The sequence below is a fragment of the Rhineura floridana genome, chromosome 3 (genome assembly GCF_030035675.1).
Source record: "Rhineura floridana isolate rRhiFlo1 chromosome 3, rRhiFlo1.hap2, whole genome shotgun sequence".
NCBI classification, from domain to species: domain Eukaryota; kingdom Metazoa; phylum Chordata; class Lepidosauria; order Squamata; family Rhineuridae; genus Rhineura; species Rhineura floridana.
In genome coordinates, this window is record NC_084482.1 from 186,099,154 (window position 1) to 186,121,297 (window position 22,144).

At 42.2% G+C, this 22,144-nt stretch overlaps 1 protein-coding gene across 17 annotated transcripts in view; it reads left to right on the forward strand.

Moving 5' to 3' along the window:
* The window catches only part of FHIT (fragile histidine triad diadenosine triphosphatase), a 1,850,166-nt gene that overhangs the window by 1,800,282 nt on the left and 27,740 nt on the right, over window positions 1-22,144 (forward strand). For 15 of the 17 annotated variants that reach the window (XM_061618744.1, XM_061618747.1, XM_061618746.1 and 12 more), the window contains one exon: window positions 15,241-15,351. The exons of 1 other annotated variant lie outside the window; for it this stretch is intronic. In XM_061618744.1, the coding sequence (XP_061474728.1) occupies window positions 15,241-15,339 (99 nt within the window). In that variant the 3' untranslated portion in view covers window positions 15,340-15,351. Of the gene's footprint in view, window positions 1-15,240; window positions 15,352-22,144 lie in introns of those variants that run through there. One more of the 17 variants, XR_009761542.1, reaches the window with a different exon arrangement.

Here is a 22,144-nt window from a genome sequence, read left to right on the forward strand (position 1 = left end):
ATATAACTGTTGTAAATAAAATACATAAATAAATTTTGGAGTCACAGCTTTTAAAAATGTTTTTAAAGATGTTTTGTTTTAATATATTTTAAAGTTTGTTTTTATGATTTTTAAAGTGTTGTTAGTGCTTTTGTTTGCCACCCTGGGCTCCTACTGAGAGGAAGAGCAGGATATAAATTAAATAATAAATAAAAATAAATAAATAAACTTCATTCACCCAACCCAAAATTCAGAATCATGCCACTTTAAGCTGTTTTGCAACTGTTTATACTTGTTTTATGATTGGTTTTTAAAGGGATTTATTTCTTATTGTGAGCTGCCTTGGTTTCCTATCACCAACCCTACCTCACAGGGTTGTTGGAAAGACTCCATACACACAGACACGCTTGCAGGTGTAAAAATACACCACATATAATAGTTTATTGTCAAACCAGTTGGTCATTGCAGAACGTTTTTTAAAAAATCAGTATTAGTTTCCTTCATAATAAAAAATGTGATACCTAGGTAAACCCTGCCTAATTGCTTTAAAAATAGGATTGGAGAGGGAGGGAAAGATTTACAACACAAACACAATTCTTTGTTATGTTTACTCAAAAATCCCATTAATTTACAGCACAATCCTAATCATGTCTACTGCCCTCTCCAACAGCCCAGGGTCTGACTTTTGCACACAAGTGAAAAAAAACTTTAAGCCATATTCTTGCTTACTCAAACTGAAGATCTCAAAGCCACCATTCCCTGACGTTGCAATGAAGTCCAGACACTGCCTGGGTCAACAAATCACAACCCTGGCTTCACTTATTGGCTACAATCCTGGAAGGGCGGGGTTAGAGCCAGAGCTTGGGAAAGTTATTTTTTTGAACTATAACTCCCATCAGTCCAATCCAGTGGCCATGCCAGCTGAGGCTGATGGGAGTTGTAGTTTTAAAAAAGTAACTTTTCCAAGCTCTGGTGGAGCTAAGAGCTGTTATACAAATCCATTAAACAGATTTAACAGATGTGGGGGGGGGCTGACATTTTGGTGTATATCTTGGGAACCAGGCCACCTAGAAACTTAATTTTTTTTAAATTGAAGCTGAGAGTCCAGAGATTGAGGTGAGTTAGCTGGAGACCTGGAGGGGACCCCCAAAAACTAGAAACTCCAGCCAAAACCCTGATACCTGGTAACCCTACTTTGGACAGATGGAAGGAACAAACACATACACATATTGTCAGGCCCAGGATGAGACTCAGGAACCAGACCAGAGGTTGTAAGTAATTCGTGTTTTATTAGGGTAATGTCCAAGCAAAGACTGCGTCTTCTCATGAAGCAATACAGGGATACATGTCCTGCGGCATTGGGAGAAAGTTGACAGAGCAAGGGGCTGCTTCCCACCTGTTCTTTAAGAAGGGGCCAAACGGGCACGCAACCTTTCGCTCCTCCTTAACTGCTCCTCAGGTACTGCCCGCCTTCCCCCCTTCTCTCCTGTCTTTTCAGCTGTCTACGTGTGCGCGGTGAGGGGGGAAGCATCGGCCCCTCCTCTTCTGAAGTTTCCGATTCCAGGATGGGAGATAGGGAAGGAGCTGATGGTAAACTGCCTCGCCGCTTTTCTCCTGTGGGCAGCCCTCCCTCTTGCTCTGAGCTTCGGAGAAGGGGAGGCATGAGAATGTCCAGGGAGGATTCTGAAACTTCAAAGCTCTCAGGCTCCCCGTTGCTAGGCGACCCTATCACTGGCATTTCCTCTGTTTCGTCTTCACTCCAAAGGGGGGAAGTTCCTCCCCCTCCCCTCTGCCATCCATCTGAATCCTCTTCTCCCAACTCCCCGAGACCCCAGCTCTGCCTCTCGACACCATCCCCCCTCCCAAGCTGTGCCCCCCTCCCCTGTCTGGCTTGGGGCGGTGGGGAAAATGTTGATGGAAACGTTTTACCAAATCTGGAGCATGCACATCAGCTGCATCTTCCCATGATCTGTCAGCCACTCCATAGCCTTTCCAGTGAATCAAGTACTGCAGCTTGTGGCGTCTGATCCTGGAATCTAAGATTTCCCCAACTTCAAACTCAAGCTGCTCATTTACCAGGAGTGGAGCTCCGGGAGGCTCCTCCGGCCGCAACTCACTGGGAGGGGCGGCTTTCGTTAAGAGGGATCGATGAAACACAGGATGTATTTTAAACGTGTCAGGTAGCTTCAGTCGGTACGCCACGGGATTAATTTGAGTTTCTATTTTGAAAGGACCCACCCTCTTGTCTTGTAATTTTCTACATTTGCCCGGCATCTGGAGGAAGCGGGTGGACAGCCATACCTGGTCTCCCGGTTGAAGGGGGGGCCCTCCTTCCTGTGCAGGTCAGCAACTCGCTTGTACTCCATTTTGGCTTCGTGTAACTGCTGTTTCAGTGTCTGTTGCGCAGCTTGCAATTCTTTAAGGAAGTCCTCAGCTGCCGGTACCAGCATTCCTTCTGAGCTGCTTGGAAAGACTTTAGGATGGAATCCATAATTAGCAAAGAACAGGGTTTGTTGAGTGCTGGAGTGCAGAGAATTGTTGTAGGTGAACTCTGCAAAATGCAAATATGCTACCCAGTCAGTCTGTTGATAGGACACATAGCTTCGTAAATATCTTTCCAAAACGGCATTCAAGCGTTCCGTCTGCCCATCTGTCTGGGGGTGATGGGCGGAGGAGAGTTTTAGTTCCGTCTGCAACTGTTTCCACATTGCTCTCCAAAATTTGGCTGTGAACTGAGTTCCTCGGTCTGAGACTACGCTGTTTGGCAATCCATGCAGCCGGTAGACTTCTTTTATGAATAACTTGGCTGTTTTTTTAGCCTCTAAGGCCCCTGCACAAGGAAGAAAGTGCGCCATTTTGGTAAGCAGATCTACCACTACTAAGATGGCTGTCATTCCTTGGGACTTGGGTAGATCAGTTATAAAATCCATGGAGAGGTCCTTCCAGGGTTCGTGTGGGACAGGTAACGGTTGTAACAGTCCTGCTGGTTTTCCTGTTTGTGTTTTTGTCCGCAGACAGACAGAGCAGGACTTTACATAGCTCTCAATATCCCGATGCATTTTAGGCCACCAGAAGTCCTTGGCCACGTTCTGAATGGTCTTGTAAATCCCAAAGTGTCCGGCTGTGATGGAATCATGGCACTGGCGTAGGATTCTGAGTCTTAATTCCCCTTCTGGCACATATCTGGCTGTTTTGAACCATAACAGTCCATTTCTCCAGTGAAAGGTTACTTCTGAGTCTTGACCTTGTCCCGTCTCCTGCCGATATTTTAGCATGTCTGCATCTTCTTGTTGTGCCTTTTTGAGTTCCTCTTCCCATGAAGGCTGGCATGATCCCAACGTTAATTTCTCTGGCAGGATCACGTACTGAGGCTAGTCCTCGGATTCACTTTCTTTGTATTGTGGCTGTCTGGATAAGGCATCCGCTCTCTGGTTTTTGGCTTGGGCATGGTAAGTAATCTGGAAGTTAAACCTAGTGAAGAACTGGGACCATCTTATCTGTCTCTGGTTCAGCTTTCTGGCTGTTTGGAGGCTTTCAAGATTCTTGTGGTCGGAGCACACTTCAGTCTGATGAGAGGCCCCCTCTAGGTATTGTCTCCAGTTTTCAAAAGAATCCTTGATGGCCAGCAGCTCCTTCTCCCATACCATGTAGTTCTTCTCTGCAGGCTTTAACTTCCAAGAGTACGCGCAGGGGTGCAGCTCCTTCCCTTCTTGGTCTAATTGCAGAAGGACCCCCCCCGATGGCAAAATCCGAAGCATCTGCTTCCACGACAAAAGGGCGGTTCGGATCAGCAAAGCGCAGAATGGGCTCGGTAGCAAACCTTCTCTTCAGCTCCTCAAAGGCCTCGGTGGCGTTCTCTGTCCATTGAAACTTCTTCTTCCCCCTTAAACAGTCAGTCAGAGGAGCTGTTAATTTGGAAAACCCTGGAATGAACTTTCTGTAATAATTGGCAAACCCTAAAAACCATTGCACATCCTTTTTGGTGACAGGTTGGCCCCAGTCCAATATACAGCTTACTTTCCCTGGGTCCATCTCCACGCCTTCCGCTGAGATTCGATACCCAAGGAAGTCTAGAGACTTGAGGTCAAATCCACATTTCTCTAACTTAGCATACAGGTGATTTTCTCTCAGTCTCTTCAACACCGTTTTCACATGCTGGTCGTGGTCTTCCTGGTTCTTTGAGAACACCAGGATATCATCTAAGTAACAGATTACATACGTGTCCAACAAGTCTCTAAACACGTCGTTCATGAACTTTTGAAAAATTCCTGGATTTCCACAAAGCCCGAACGGCATGACCAGGTACTCAAACTGACCATAAGCGGTCAAGAATCCTGTTTTCCATTCATCTCCCTCCTTCATTCTGATCAGATTGTACGCTCCCCTCAAATCCAGCTTCGTGAAGACTTTTGCGGAGCGCAGTTGGTCTAGCAGCTCTGAAATCAGGGGCAGCGGGTAGCTGTTAGGGATGGTGATCTGGTTCAATGCGCGATAGTCATTACAAGGTCTGAGTTCCCCCCCTTCTTTTTCACAAACAATAGTGGCGCTCCAGCAGGGGACTGTGAGGGGCATATGAATCCTCGCCTCAGGTTTTTATCCAGGAATTCCTTCAGGGCCTCCCTCTCAATCTCTGTGAGAGAGTAGATTCTCCCCGATGGGATGCTGGCTCCTGGCACGAGATCAATCGCACAGCGTAAGGGCGGTGGGGGGGTAAAGTCTCTGCCTCTTTTTCATCAAACACATCTTTGAATTCTTCATACTTCAGCGGCAGGGTCACTTGCTCGATCTCTTGCACTGCCCCCGCTAAGGTGTTCTTAATTACTTCAGGTTGACAGTTCTCCTGGCAATACTGTGAGGTGAACCACACCACCACCTCCTTCCAACTTGTTTTGGGTTCATGCTTTGCTAGCCAGGGCATTCCCAGAATCACCTCAAAGTTCGAGAGATCTGACACGTATAGCGAAATGAACTCTTCATGCCCAGGGATTTGAAGTTTCACTTCCTCCATGGCTTGTGTCACCCCTCCTGACTTCAGGGGTCTCCCATCGATGGTCTCCACAGCTAGGGGAGTGTCCAGTTTCCACCGGGAAATTCCATGACGCTTGACTAGCTTTGCATCAATAAAATTTGTGGAGGCTCCACTGTCAATTAAGGCAGTAGAGTTAAACACCACTCCTCTGGAAGTTGTAATCCGAATAGGCAAGACCAACACCCCTTTTGAGGGAGGTTGGATCATTGGGGGGCCTTTATACAATGCTGCCCCCAGTCCACCGGCCTGCACGTGGACTGGGTGTTCTAGTTTCCCGATGGCTCGGCTTTCCCCCCTTTTAGTCCACAGTCTCTGGCCACATGGCCCGGCTTTGAACAATAAAAGCATAAACGTTCCCGGCGTCGTCTTTCCTTTTCTTCTTCCGACAGTCTTGGCCTAGCCCCTCCCTGTCCCTCAGTTGTATTACCTGCCATCCCTGCAGCAGGAAGGGTCTTGCTGCGGGATGCCGAGGCTGAGTATCTCGGGACCTCCTGCTTCCTTTCCAGGCACCTTCCTTCCATCCGGTGATCTATCTGTAGGCATAGCCGGATGAGCCCTGGTAGGTCAGCGGGGGGGGGGAGGTCCTGGCCAGCTCATCCAGGATTTCAGCATTTAATCCACTCCGGTACATAAACATCAGGGCGGCGTCATTGTAACCAGTTTCCTGGGACAGAATTTTAAAAGCGTTAGTGTACTCAGAAACAGTCCCTTTAGCTTGCTTCAGAGCGCCTAGTTGCTGCGCTACTGTTTCAGCTCTTTGCGGGTCTTGGAACATCTCGGTCATCTCCTGTATAAATCCTCTGTACCTTCTTAAGACAGTATCCTTTCTCACGAGATACGGAGTCACCCATTTTGCAGCTTCTCCCTCCAGGAGGCTAATCACGAAGGCCACTTTAGCCCCATCGTCTGGAAATTCCGTGTGCCTGACATCCAGATATAACTCACATTGAGCCACGAAGGTTGCCAACTGATAACTTTGTCCCGCGTATTTTGGGGGCAGTCCAATGGGAACCTTTACTGCGGCAGCTGGAGGGGCTGTTCGCATCTGGTCTATCGTGGCCTTCAAGGTTTGATTATCCGTCTTCAGCGCCTTGACTGCTGCTAGCAGGGCTTGAACATCCGTCTGCAAATCAGCTACCTTAGTCCTGAAGAGTTTCACTTCTTCCGTCTCAGAAGTGGGGTTCGTCCCCCCCGCTGCTCCCTTTGACATCTTGTCCCAGTCAAGTGAAGAGAGCGTTGAGGGTGATTTAGGTGGCTCTGTCAAGCTGTCAGGCCCAGGATGAGACTCAGGAACCAGACCAGAGGTTGTAAGTAATTCGTGTTTTATTAGGATAATGTCCAAGCAAAGACTGCGTCTTCTCATGAAGCTATACAGGGATACAGGTCCTGTGGCATTGGGAGAAAGTTGACAGAGCAAGGAGCTGCTTCCCGCCTGTTCTTTAAGAAGGGGCCAAACGGGCGCGCAACCTTTCGCTCCTCCTTAACTGATCCTCAGGTACTGCCCACCTTCCCCCCCTTCTCTCCTGTCTTTTCAGCTGTCTGCGTGTGCGCGGTGAGGGGGGAAGCATCGGCCCCTCCTCTTCTGAAGTTTTCGATTCCAGTATGGGGGATAGGGGAGGGGCTGATGGTAAACTGCCTTGCCGCTTTTCTGCTGTGGTCAGCCCTCCCTCTTGCTCTGAGCTTCGGAGAAGGGGAGGCATGAGAATGTCCAGGGAGGATTCTGAAACTTCAAAGCTCTCAGGCTCCCCATTGCTAGGTGACCCTATCACTGGCATTTCCTCTGTTTCATCTTCACTCCAAAGGGGGGAAGTTCCTCCCCCTCCCCTCTGCCATCTGTCTGAATCCTCTTCTCCCAACTCCACGGGACCCCAGCTCTGCCTCTCGACACATATATATGGCAACATTTGGGTGGGAGAGAAGGAGGCAAAACTACATACAAAAATATTCTATCAGAAGAAATGTGTACTAAAATGTGGATGAATTTTCATGAGGACTTATTAAAAAATGTAAACTGGTGTGGCAATATGACCAACTGAACTAAATATTGGGAAACTAAGAGAAATGAAAATTGACAAATTTGTCCATTTGTATGTTTCATACTATATCGTCTCAGATGCAAGGCTTTTCAGTGGAGCACCCTTCAGCTGCCAGTCATCAAGTGCATAGTGGTGAAGCTGATAAAAATCAAATTCTATACTTCCCATTGTTGGATAACATCCCTCAACCAGCAAATTTGCTCTCTATTTGCAGCTGGATGGTGTGAAATTAGCCATCTGGTAAAAGATGTGAACCCACAACCACTCGTGATGCAAATGAGCATCCCTATACCTGTCACCAACCTAAATAAGAACAGAATCAGAAACACCCCATTGTAGCATGTCAGGGCAGAGTGAGGTGCTGCTGCGCAGATCAAGATTGACATGGGCTTGTGGTGAAGAAAGTGCATCATTGTTCCACCTACATGACTGAACTGGTCTGACAAGTCAAAAGCCTTGTCATGGTGCAGTAAATTGCCCATGAACACAGAATCAGCCGTAATACAGCCATCTCATATCTGCCATGCCAAGTTAGGACCCTGAAGACTTGGCTTTTTAGGCGGTCGTTTGAGATGGGCTAGTTTTCTACTGTTTTTAAATTTTAACTGTTTTATATACTGTTTTATCTTGTACGTCGCCCAGAGTGGCTGGACAACCAGCCAGATGGGCGACTAACAAATTTAATAATAAATAAATAAATAAATAAATTGGTCTGAACTGATTTTCATCATGCTTAGTGTGATGGATTGAATGGAGAAAATATGGGATCTAGCTCTCAAGATCTCTGGTTCCACTGCACAAGAATTTTCTGAAAAGCAACCGCTAATGAAAGAGTTCAGAGGGCCATGGTGTTCAATAAGAGAATAGCGGACTTTTTGTTATATGTAAGTTAAAACCTAAAACCGCACAACTCACCAGAACAGTTCATATTAGGTCCAGCTCATAATTCTACAGTTCATATTATGCAGAGGGGACTGGCAGCTGGGTGGAGATGAAAGCCCCTTCAAATACCTGAAGGGCTGCCAAAACAAGAGAGAGCAGACTCCTCTCCTGCTCCAGAGGAAGGGAATATATCTAATGAACCAGTTTTAGGAGGACAGAGTTCAGTTGAATATTAGGACACATTTCTTCTTAGTAAAAGCAGTTCAACAATGGAACTGATTACTGGAGGGGGAAAGGGACTCTCTGCTAGAGGTCGTCAAGCAAAGGTAACACAGGAAGCTGTTGGGGATGCTCTAGTTCAATTCCCTGCATCGAAAACCAGATTGGACTAGCTCTCCCTCCTTTTTTTTTTTGTAATAATTTTTATTATTCAAATTTTTATAAAACAAACACAACAAAATCAAACAACAAAAACAATACAAAAAAAGAAGAGAAAAAAAACCTTGACTTCCGATTTGTTACAGATCAGCTATAGGTACATAATATATATCAAACTTGACCCCTAAAACATACAAAGTTCACTTTTTTCCATAGTCTATCTTGATTAATCGTCAAATCCCATTATCATCATTTCATTTTTTTCTTTCAACAAAAAGTCCAAAAGAGGCTTCCATTCCTTAAGAAATGCATCTATCGTTTTTTCTCTGAGAAGGCATGTCAATTTGTCCATCTCGACTAAGTTCATTAATTTCAATAGCCATTCTTCCATTGTTGGTACTGATTCCATTTTCCACTTTTGTGCATATAATAATCTTGCTGCCGTAATCATATATAATATTATTCTTCCATATTTCTTTTCTTTTTGTTTACCCATAAAGCCCAATAAAAAAAAATTCTGGCTTTGACTGAATATTTATCTTCAAAATTGTTTGCATCATCCTACCTACCTGTGCCCAGAATAATTTTGCCTGTTTACACGACCACCACATATGGTAAAAAGATCCTTCTTGTTGTTTACATTTCCAACATACATTAGAAACATTACTATACATTTTTGACAACTTTTCTGGTGTCATATACCAACGATACATCATTTTATAAAAATTTTCTTTAAGATTATAACATAATGTAAATTTCAAACCTTTTTTCCACATATTTTCCCATTGATCCATTTGTATATTATAACCAAAATTTTTTTGCCCACTTGACCATACACTCTTTTACTTGTTCTTCTTCCATATCCATTTTCAATAAAAATTTATACATTTTTGCAATTATACATTCATCATTTGTACACAAATCTACTTCAAAATCAGATTTATTTATTTCAAACCCATACATTTTTTTATCCATTTTGTATCTTTCTAACAATTGTAAATAGGCAAACCATTGTGAACTATATCCTTCCTTTATTAATTGTTCTGTCTCTTTCATTATATATTCTCCATGCACATTTTCTAATAATTCTTGGTAAGTTAACCATTTCTCTTTTCCAGCCATTTCTCTTCTATAAAATGCTTCTTGACTTGAAACACATAGTGGTATTTTCGAAAAAAACCTTGTTTTGTATTTATTCCATATTTTCAACAAAGGACGTCTTATAAAATGATTGTTAAAATCCACATTAACTTTTACTTTATCATACCATAGATATCCATGCCATCCCCACTTCAAGTTATGACCCTCCAAATCCAATAATCTTTTGTTCCTCAATACAATCCATTCTTTTATCCAGACTAAGCAACAAGCAGCAAAGTAGAGTCTCAAATTTGGTAATCCCAATCCTCCTCTTTCTTTGGCATCTTGTAGTAATTTAAATTTAATTCTTGGTGTTTTCGCCTGCCAAACAAATTTAGAAATATCTTTTTGCCATTGTTTAAAAGGTAAATCAGAGGATATGACAGGTATTGTTTGAAATAGAAACATCATTCTCGGCAATACATTCATTTTTATTACAGATATTCTACCCATTAATGACAACTGTAATTTGTCCCATCTTAACAGATCTTTCTTAATCTCTGACCATAATTTTTCATAATTGTTATGAAACAACTTTGAATTTTTATTTGTCATAATAATACCTAAATATTTCACCTTTTCTTCTATTTTAAAATCTATCTTCTCCATCAACTCTTTTTGATTCCTTAAAGATAAGTTTTTCACCAACATCTTTGTTTTTTGGTTATTAATCTTAAATCCTGCTAATGATCCAAATTCTTCTAATTTATCCATCAATATTTTGATTCCTTCCAAGGGATTTTCTAGTACAATTATCAAGTCGTCAGCAAATGCTCTCAATTTATATTCCTCTTTTTTTATCTTTATTCCCGAACTCCTTTTGTCTTGCCTTATGTCTCTAAGCAGCACTTCTAGAACCAAAATAAATAAAAGAGGGGACAGTGGACATCCCTGTCTTGTGCCCTTTTGTATTTCACATGAGTCCGTTAAATCCCCATTGATAATTATCTGTGCCTTCTGTGATGTATAAATCAATGTGATCCATTTTATAAAATTTTCTCCAAAGTCCATTTGCTCTAGAACCTTAAACATAAATTTCCAATTCAAGTTATCGAATGTTTTCTCAGCATCCAGAAAAATCAAGGCTGCTGGTATGTCATTTCGTTGTTCAAGATATTCCAACACATTCAAAACATTCCTGACGTTATCACGTAATTGTCTTTTAGGTAAAAATCCCACTTGATCTTCCTGAATAAATTGTTGCAGTATTATTTTCATTCTTTCGGCCAAAATCGTTGTAAAAATTTTATAATCATTATTCAATAAAGATATTGGTCGATAATTTTTTGTTTTAGTTAAATCCTGCTCTTCTTTAGGTATTAATGTTATATTGGCATTTTTCCAACTATCCGGTATCTTCCCTTCTTGGAAAATAGAGTTCATTGTGTACTGTAAAGGTAATAGAAGTTCCTCCTCCAAGCATTTGTAATACATTGCTGATAGTCCATCCGGTCCTGGCGCCTTTCCTAATTTAATTTTACTTATAGCCTCAGATATTTCTCTTGACGTAATAGGACCATTAATAGCTTGTCTCTGAAAATCTGTAATTTTAGGCAAATTCTGTTTAGATATATATTCTTCTATTTTTTCAGAGGGAATTTCCTGACACTTGTACAAAGTTGAATAATATTGATGAAAAACTCTTTGGATTTTTACATTGTCTGTCAACATCTCATCTCCTTCTTGTATCTTTAAAATAAGATTTTTTTTGTCGTTCTTTTCTTAATTTATATGCTAACAATTTCCCCGGTTTATTTGCAAATTCAAAAGTCCTTTGTTTAGCAAAGTTTAATTTCCTTTCAATTTCTCTAACTGTCAACATTGACACTTGTTTCTGTAACATTTTAATTTGATTTACAGTAGAAGCTTTAGTTGGATTCTTTTTCAATTCTTCCTCTTTTTGTTTTATTTCTTCCAAGATTAATTGCATTTTCTGTTGTTTCTTCTTTTTTAATTCAGAATTACATTTAATAAAATATCCCCTCATAAATGCTTTACTTGTATCCCAAACAATATTTTCACTTATCCCTTTATGTAAATTGTGTTCAAAAAACTCTTTTAATTTCTTCTTACATTCCTGCACTATTTTATCATTCTGTAATAAAGATTCATTTAATCTCCATCTAAATCCAAGATTTTTTTTTTTAAAGTCTATATCACTGGATTGTGATCCGAAAAAGTTTTTGGTAATACATCCATCTTGGAAATATCTTTCACTAAACTTTTAGACATCCAAATCATATCAATCCTCGAAAATGTTTTATGCCTTTCTGAAAAGTAGGTAAATTCCTTTGCATTATTATTTATATGTCTCCAAGCATCCACCAATTCCAAATTTTCCATCAATTCAAAACAAATCTTCGGCAATTTGCCCTGTGTCTCTTTAATATTTTTCTCAGAAAGTCTATCCATTTTTGGTGAAATTACCCCATTCCAATCACCCATGACACACCAATGATCATATACAAACTCTGATAATTTTTCCATAAGTCCAGTATAAAACCTTGTTTTATCTTCATTGGGAGCATAAATGCCCACTATCAAAATTTTTGTACCCTGTATGGTAATTTCAACTCCCACAAATCTGCCACTATCATCCAATAATATCAATTTAGGGGACAATTGTGAATTAATATAGAGGACCACACCTCTCCCTCCTGATTATGAAACTCCCTCTTCTCACCCCCAGATAACTTCTGTGGTGACTCTTACGCATTTTTACCACCAGTTAAAAACGTCTGTTTTTTCACCCAGGCCTTGGGCTTGTTTTCTCGTATGTGCTTGCACTGTGTATTTTATGTATTTAACTGCATAGGTGGTTTTAACATCGTTTTAATTGGTTCTGGAATGTTTTCATTGTGGCTATAAACTGCATTGGTAGGCATATTGTTAGAAAAGTGGAATATAAATTGGATAGATAATACAAGATTTCCTTCAACTCTGTGCTTCTAGAAATCTAAGCTGCAATGTGCTGAGCGTTCTGCAACTGCCAAGATTTTTTTTATTTTTTAACCAGCCTACTATCTCTCCTTGCCATGCAGCACAAATATATAAGCACACTCTTTCTAAGATGTGCCCTTCTTCAAGCAGATCATTACAGAGGCCTGACTTCTTGGGGTTCCTGATAAATTACTCTCCTCTTTCACATCAAGCTGAAAACACTCTTCCACCAATAAGCACTGACTGTCACTTTCGATCACTTGTAAACAGTGAGATTCCTTGAATATTTATCTTTATATGAAAAAGGATTCATTTTCTCACCCATGGCTCCTAGTGTGAAGTTGCCAGCCAAGCTGACAACTGGGTTTCTTGTTATTTTATTAAAACTGATAGGGCTGCACAATTGCATGCTTTTGTCATCATTGCTGCTGCAGTCCTTGAGAGAAGTGCAATATGGCTGAATAACTGATTCACATGAAGAGAGTCTCTCTCTCTCTCTGCTTCAAACATGCACAATATTATAATCACCTGAAATCTGGGCTTAGTCATGACCTGTGTATTGTGGGACATTTCAACATATGTGAAAACCACATGGGAATAAAGAGACTAGGGCTAGATCCAGGTTCAAGGGTTCCTCAGCAAGGTGGTCCCTTCCAACTTTGGTGGGTCGTGAGTTGCCATATTAAAATTCCTACTATGCCACAAAGTGATGTTATGTTGGGTGCTTCAGGGAATTATGGGAAACTGAATATGGCAGGCAGCTCACAAACCCAAATGACAATCTATAGAGAGCAGACTAGGTCAATGTCAGCAGCAGTGGGCCCTTATGGGGGTCAAGGATGTCTGCAGGGAGGCAAGGGGGCACTTCCCCCCTTCCCCCCCATATTCTAAATATAATGGTGGGTGGAGTGGATTGCCAGTGACCTATAGTAACAATTCATAGACAGCCCACCCCCCCAAATTTCTATAGACACTCTTGCTAGGGGTCTTGGGCCTAATAAGTGCCTGTGGATGCTGTCACTGTAAATTTGTAGGGGTATCCTCTCTCTGAATTTGCCAGCAGATACACATCTGGCATATAATATAATATACAAGGTATAATGTAAGAAACGAGAGATTCAAGAATGTGAATGCAGGAGGTTACTGGTTCTCATGTCTTATGATGAGGTGAGGTGAGGGAGATCTCTCTCTCTCTCCTGTGGTGTACCTCTAGTGTTTCTACCTAATTACTTTCAGAAATAACATAGCATGACAGGGCCAGCTCTACCATTAGGCAAAATGGAATAAATAACATTCATCACGGGGTCAGCTCTACCATTAGGCAAAATGAAGCTGGGGGGTTGGTAGCAAGGTGTTGGAGGACAGAGCTGTGAGTGCTCCTAAACTAATCTGCTGCTGTCTGGTGTGATGGAAGATGCTGTCTCTTTATCAGTGTCGAAATAAGATACAAAAGAGGGATGGGCCAAGAGGGAATTTCAGCAAGAGTGACTTGTCATGTAAACTACACCTGCTGAGATTCTCTCTTCTACACAAATGTGAAAAGTGCTGGAACCCTGTGCTGTCTTGCATCTGTTCACCCAAGACTGAACTGTCAGTCCAGTCAGCTCCTGTACATGGAATAGGGCAACACACCATTTTGTCCTTCAAATGAGGCAGCAAAATGTCTTGAGGCCTATGGCCCCCTGTCCGCTGCACATTTAAAGCAGTAACATACCATTTTAAACAGCCATAGCTTTCCCCATTAGAATCCTAGGAACTGTAATTGGTTAAGGGTACAGAGAGTTGTTAGGAGACCCCCCTATTCCCCTCACAGAGGCACAATGCCCAGAGTCCCCTGGGAATAGGGACTGTTAAACCACTCTGAGCATTGTAGCTCTGTGAGAGGAAAAGGTGTCTTCTAACAACTCTCAGAACCAAGCAACAAATTACAGTTCACAGGTTCCTTTGGGTAAAGCCGTGGTATGATACTGCTTTAAATGTGTAGTGCAGATGCAGCCTAAATATGTCAGAGGGATGGGCAATGGCAGGCACATTCCTATAGCTTCCTCCCCTTTAAGAACCTCTCTATCTAGGAAAAATAAGAAAGGCACTGTAAAATAAATGTCTGAGCTTGCAGTCTTAAATACACAAGAAGGGATGGGGGAGAAATGAATTTCAGTTATTTAATGGGGAAACTTACCTAATTTGTGCTTTCTGAAACAATATATAAACCAAACACACAGCCATCCTTGGAAATTCAAACTTCTTCAATTTTTGCACTGCAGTTCTCCAGCCATCATGTGTACAAAAATGCATATAGTAAAGTGTGCATAAAATGCATATTAGTAAAAATAACATACAACTTGCATTATATCACATAAATATTAAGAAAGTATGCTTTGCAAAAGAAATGTGTATATTAGGCAAAATTGCATACAAAAATGTGTATATTAGGATAAATTGCACTAGACTGCTGGTAAATTTTCATGAGGACTTAAAAAAATTGCAAGGGTTGTTTGTATTCAACTAATTCTTACTCAGAGTAGACTCACTGAAAGCAATGAACCCAAGTTAATCACATCTATGGGTCTACTCTGAGTAGGACTAGCATTGGATACCACCCAAAGTGATGTAGAAATATGGAGAACTGAACTTGGTTGGGAAAATGAGAAACTGAAATTGTAAGATGCATCCACCTTAGTAATGGAACGGAAAGGTAAATCTTCTCATCCCTCACCTTAACATCCACTGATTCTAACCTTTCTCATCAAATTCCACTATCATCCTCCCTTGTATGCAAATATTTTAGAACAGGAGTCTCCCGATAGCTTTAATTAACCTCATTCTTCATCTCTCCCCACTCCTTTCCATTTCAAGCTCCAGCATCATGATAAAGAGGCAGAGGATTCCCCCAGCAAATGGAGATCTGAGGACGAAATGGCCGCAGAAGCAGCAAGCCTCAGGAAATATTTTTAATGAAAACAGGAGGTAATTATCTCAGAGAGGATTGATGTAAATGTTTTATTTGTATTGGCACCTTATATATCCTAGCACGCTTTATTTACAATCCCTACAATTTTGTAGATAGATCCTATGAGTTGCTGTACTGAGGCCAAAGCTCACAGCAGCGGCGTCACTAGCGGGAGTGCAGGGGGGTGCGGACCTCCAGCGTGCGCCCTCCCAGGGCATGGACGGGGGTGGCTGTTGTTGTGCGCACATGCACTCACCACTCGCTCCAGGCTGGCGGTGGAAGGCCCGTCCCGGCTTCACTGCCAGCGAGCGGGCGCCTGCTGTCGGTCTCGCCCACCCACCCGCCTCCGAGGAGGAGTTGGCTGCGCCGACCCGGAGTGCTTCTCGGCACCTTTGCTGGCCAACGGCGTGGGGTGGTGCAGCTCTGGGTGTCACCCCCCCTCAGGGTGTCACCCGGGTGTGACCCACACCCTCCGCACCCCGGTTGTGACGCCCCTGGCTCACAGACACCAACAGGAAGGCATTCCGGTCTGAAGAAGAGAACAGCTTAGCCACACAAAAGCTTATGTACCTCTGCTATGTGGTCTGAGCATATCACACCGGTTCTGGCATAGATTAACTGCCTATACATTTACAAGCCCAATTCAAAGTGATGGTTTTAACCTACAAATCTCAGGACCCCAATAACACTATTCCTCTATGAGAGAAATTCAGAAGATGGTAACAAGGGAAAGAGCCTTTTGAATTGTGCCCTCCTTCCCACCCCATTTATAGAATGCTTTGCACAGTAAGGACTGCCTGGCAGCAACATTAACATCCTTTCAGCACCAGATTAAGATGTACCTCTTCTCCCAGGCTTTTGAGGGAATAAAATAATCATGCTTGCTTCTGTTTCTATGTGCGTGGTTATTTTTTGACCGGAGGGTATGGTTTTATTGTTAAATTATGGTTGTTTTTAAAGTGTGTATGTAAGTTGCCTACAGATGTTTGATAATAAATCAAACTGCTACTAGTAATAGTAATATGGTCAGGGAGAAATGTAGGGGAGATGACCTGCATGAGAGTGCCTTGCCATGCTCAGAGTGAGGTGGACATCGAGAAATGGACAGATCTGTCCATTTTGATTCTCTCAGTTTGATTTTTCTAATCTTAAATTCAGTTCTCCATCTTTCTGCAGCATTTCTTTTTAAAAAATCATCATGAAAATTTGTCAGCATTGAATTTCTCCTAGTATGTAATTTTCACAAATGTACACATTTTTGCAAGCAATTTCCCCTAATATAATGCATTTTAGCATGGTATTTACACTAATACATGTGTTTTTACACTTTTCCCTGATATATGCATTTTTGTAAACATTGGTTTTATAACTGCAGTGTAGGAGTTCGTATCTCAAAGGATGGCAGTGTTTTGCTTCTTGTACTGTTTTGGAAAGTGCACATTAGGTAGGTTTGCCTTTAAATATGAGCTGAATCTAATTTCTCCCCCAATCCCTATTAAGGCATTTCAGCTGGCAGATGCTGGCAGTAAGGTGTGGAAGATGAAGATGTGTGTGCTCTGCAGCCTGCCTGTGCGCCCTAAACTAACCTGCTGCCCTCACAGGCTATAGAGGATGCTGTCCCATTACCAGGCAGCAAAATAACTTGGTCTGGTCCTGTTTCATATATTATTATTACACCTCTCCATTCCCATGCTGCCTACATTATGACAGAGGGTGTCTACCCCTGTGCCATGATAACACCACACACTGTAACTTAAGTTTCCATTGTAGGGACATTGCTCTGGCACTACTGTTGGATGTGCTTCTGTAAGCTTTTGGTTAATGGGATTCCATCTCTGAAGTCTTCATTCAGATTCTCACTTTCCCTCTCAGAAAATATCTGCTGCAAAGCTTAAATCTTTGACCTGGGAAAGAATGATGTTTTAAAAGGAAGGGCAGTTCCTCAGCAAGGCCTCTAAAAATGGAATTTTTTTTAATGTCCTTCTTAGAGCCCTAAAAGGCAGACCTTCCTATAGAAATGGATTGCCCCCTGAAATTAGTCTGTGATGTAGTGTGATGGACACAGTTGCAATGAGTGCTTGGCTGCTCTTTCATTTCTCTAACTCTTCTAACCATTTGATATTTCTTCTTCAAGGAAGCCAAAGAGGATGGTAATAAATGTATCATCAGTGTGGCTCATTTTTGACAGTCCAATTTATGAGAAACCTCTGGCTAAATTTCACAAGCCACTTACCTGTTTTGCTGTAGTGACAAGATCAGGAGCATGTCCTGAACCATCTGGCATTATTAACAATCATTCTCAGTTTATCGAACCCTCTTCATCAGACTCTTTTCTTTGCACACCATTGATCACCTCCCACTAATTCATAATGGATGCATTGACAAGTGGAATTCTTCAGGGTGATCTGGAGGCTTTGTTGTCCCTGGAGACCACATTGCTGGACCTCTTGAAGTCCTTCTCTGACATGTTTGCTTTCAGAATAGTGCTGTTTCTGGCAGCTTCTGTCCCTCATGGCTCATAAAATCTAGCTGGTGGGGTACACTTTATTGAGAGAGAGAGAAAAGGGGAATGCAACCTTGCTCCTTCTCCTCAGTCTCTTTGCAGCTGTAGAAACCATCAACCATGCTATCCTTCTGGACCAGCTTTGTGGGATGGGTATTGACACTGTTTTAAGTAGGTTCCTTTCTTACCTCTAGGGTAACTTCCAAAGAGTAGCATTGGGGGAGTGTTCTTTGGCCCTTTAGTAGTTTTGCCATGGGGTTCCACAGGTCATGAATTTATCTTAGTGCTGTTTAACAACTATATGAAGCCATTGGGAACAGTCATTAGGAGACTTAGAGTATGGTGTTGTCAGCATAACACCCAACTCTATTTCTCCATAACATCTGAATCAGATGTGGTCATGCAGGAAATGGACCACTGTTGTGGTCTGGATGAGGGCCAGTAACCCTAGCTTGAATCCTGGCAAGATGGAAGCTCTGTGGGTGAGTGACTCCTAAGTTTGGGAGATGGTTCATTTGCCTGTTCTGGATGGGATTGCACTCCCTCTGAAGGAGTAGGTTCATAGCTTGGGATGCTTCTAGATCCATTTGTGTGACTGGAGGCCCAAATGGCTCCAGTGGCTACAAGTGCCTTCTGCCAGCTTCAGCTGGTTTGAATAGCTGCCACCATTCCTGGATTGGGATTGGTTAGCTATTTAGTTCAGCATTGGTAACTTCCACGTTGGATTATAGCTGTGTGGTCTATGTGGGGCTTCCATTAAAGTTGGTCTGGAAGCTACAGCTAGTGCAGAATGCAGCAGCAAAGCTGCTGATGGGGGTGATCTACCAAAAGCATGTAACACCTGTTCTGACAGTGTTTCACTGACTACCCATATGCTACCAGACCAAGTCTTGCTATTGGCACAGAAAGCCCTTATAAATTTTGGGACTAGGTTACCTCTGAGAATATCTTACCTTGTATTCTTCTACCTGGTCACTTTGATCCTTGGGAGACAGTCCTAGTAGTGATACACACGCCTAGACTTTGGAATGTCCTAATCATCATCAGGCAGGCACCTACTGTATTGGCGTTTAGGTGCCTGCTGAGGGGTGATCCAACCATGTTGATGCACTAGTCCAATGTACTGATTTGTGATCTATTTTGTACTTGTTTTATGAATGGCTACCTATTAGCTACTGGGCTAAGTTCAAGGTTCTGGGTTTGGTGTACAAAGCCATATGCAGCTTGGGACCAGGATACTTGAAAGATGGTCTTACCCCTTATATATCCAGTCGATCACTACACTCTGCAGGTGAGGAGGCCCTCCTGCAGATACCATCTTATCAGAAGGTCTATTCCGCACAACATAGGAAGCAGACCTTTAGTGTAGTGGCACCTACCCTTTGGTATTCCCTCCCCTTAAATATTAGACAGGCACCATCTCTGTTATCTTTTCGGTGCCTACTGAAGACCTTCCTCTTTCAACAGGCCTTTTAAGTAGAGACCTTGTCCCAGTCTGCGTCTGTGTTTGAATTGTTTTTTAATATGTTTTAAAGCTTTTTTAAAAAAGATGTTTTAAAGCTTTTTTTAAAAAAAAAGATGTTTTGTTTTAATATGTTTTTAAAGATGTTTTGTTGTAATATATTTTAAAGCGTGCTATGATGTTTTAGAGTGTTTTTTAGTGCTTTTGTTTGCCCCCCTGGGCTCCTACTGGGGAGAAGGGAGAGATAAAATCTAATAAATAAATAAATAAAATTGTTGATTTTATGCAGTTCACTGCCATGGTCTTTTGAATTGTTGGTGGTGTAGAAATTTCTACAAATAAATAACATTTGCGTTACTGGCGTTAATGGGACTAAGCTAGGTGAGAGACAGTATATGGTGAGATAAGAACACATACAATTCTAATCATGCAATTTGAAGCTGGCCTCCTGCCCAGAAAAGGTCTTAGCTGACTTCACAGCTGATGCAACCAAATATACTGTATATATACAGCTGTTCGGATTAGGCATCTTTCCTGCAGGGTACAGGTGCTCACTCTCAAGCAGCTTCCACTTACTGGTCTGATCCTCCTTTAAAGAAGCAAAGGGCTGGTTCACATGTTGCTTCACTCCACATTCTTCACTTGGATGGCTTATTTGAGGTTGCTAATCGCACAACACAGACTTAAGTCATAGGTGGCGTATGTCCTCCCCCTCCTTTAAAAAAGCTGGGAGATCAGCTCAAGTGACAGAATGTCAGAGGCAACAGGATTGATGAATTCTAGAGGCCCACTACTAGTGTATGCTATTGTGTAGGGGCTGTGCAGCAGACTTGGCCAACTCCTAAGCCAAATCAGGCCCACTCTGATGTTTTGTGGCCTTGGCTGAGTCGGGGTGGGGCAGCCACAGATTCTTATAGATTGGACTTGATGGTCTAGAGCAGCCTTTCCCAACCAGTGTGCCTCCAGATGTTGTTGGACCACAATTCCCATCTTTCCTGACCATTGGCAATGCTGGCTGAGGCTGATGGGAGTTGTGGTCCAACAACATCTGGAGGCACACTGGTTGGGAAAGGCTGGTCTAGAGTGACCTGGGGCTGTCAGGGCATCAGGCAGGAAGAAGAGACAGGCTTCAGGTGGGAAGGTTCAGCACTCTTCTTCCTGCTGGGAGTGCCGCTGCGCAGGATCACTGCTTCCACTCATCAGCTGATGAGCAGAGGCAGCTAAAGGAAAGTAGCGCTGTGCAGAATTGTTGCCTGTGTTGAACAGCTGATGAGCAGAGGCAGTGATGGTGGGGGTGGGGGTGCTTTGCAGGTGGCTTTCCTTCTGGAGGCATCGATCTTGCTGGGTGCAGGTGCTCAGCTGCAGCACCTCCAGAGCTTGGAAAAGTTACTTTTTTGAACTACAACTCCCATCAGCCCCAGCCAGCAAGGCCACTGGATTGGGCTGATGGGAGTTGTAGTTCAAAAAAGTAACTTTTCCAAGCTCTGAGCACCTCACATGATGGATGCCTCCACTGAACAACTGTTCAGGTTAGGTACCTGTCCTGTGGGGTACAGGTACTCATTTGCAAACAGCTTTCCTGCAAGAAAGCCTCTTGTGAAACAGCACCCCCAGAACTGATCACCTCTCTCAGTCAGGAGGGAGAGAAGAAGATGCAATGTCTCCTTCCCCATCTCCCTTCTGGCTGTAAGTTTAATTAGGTTTTTAAAAAATCTAATTGAGCATTAGCTCCACCGCTCAACTTATTTGGGACTGGTTACAAGGTGAATGGATGGGGACACAGAGAGAGAGAGGAGCCAGGGGGCAGATTGGGAGGGTGCTGTGCAGAGCCCTAGCATTATGGCAGTGAAGCCTCTAGTTCTTTTTTTATCATTAATTTTATTCAAATTTTCAAAAACAAAACAAAACAAACAAAACAAATTAATAACTATTACAATAAAAACTATTGACTTCCGATTTGTCGTAGATTAGCTATAAGTCTATAATATATAACAAACTTGTCTCTTGATATAATTATACAATCACCTTCCTCCAGTGGTTATCTTAATTGGTATCAAATCTCATTAACATCATTTTATTCTTTCCACAAAAAGTCAAAGAGAAGTTTCTAATCCTTGAGATATATATCCATCAATTTTTCTCCAAATAGACATGTCAATTAATCCGTCTCTTCAGGTCTACTAAGTCCAATAATTTCAATAGCTCTTCTCCCATTCTCCCATTATCAATATTGATTCCATCTTCCATCTTCCATCTTTGCACACCCAATAATCTTGGTCTTGCTGCCATAGTCATATAATAAGAGTCTGATAGGGATTTCTTTCATCACAGATATTTTCTTGCCATCAATTCTGAATGTATTACTGAAATGTTGTTGTAAAGTTGTATCTCTGTTCCTCTTTTTTACAGAATGCACTAACACATCTCTTGAGAGTTTTTCCATTGTCACATATCTGGAATTTATTCTATAAACTTTCTCTATTTCAAGTTCCATCAAATCCTTCCAATCCAGGAATTTTTTCGAGTCATTAATATCTTTATCTCTAATCTCTTCACCAATTCCTTCAGGGGAGCACTGAATTCCAAACAGTAATATTTGTCTTTAGGATCCATCACAACCATAAAATCCAAATCTTTTTCCAGGTCCATATTTGATAAATCTATTCCAATCTCCAGGGCTTGAACCTTCCCTTTGATCTTTCTTTCGTCTTCTTTTTCTTGTCCAATTATAGAATCCTGTATTTCTTTCAGCTCCTGTCTCATTTTGCCAAATCCAATTTTCATCTCTTGTCTGTTCTGTCCCAGCTCTTGTTTCGTTAGCTTAATCTCATTCATTATTTTCTGA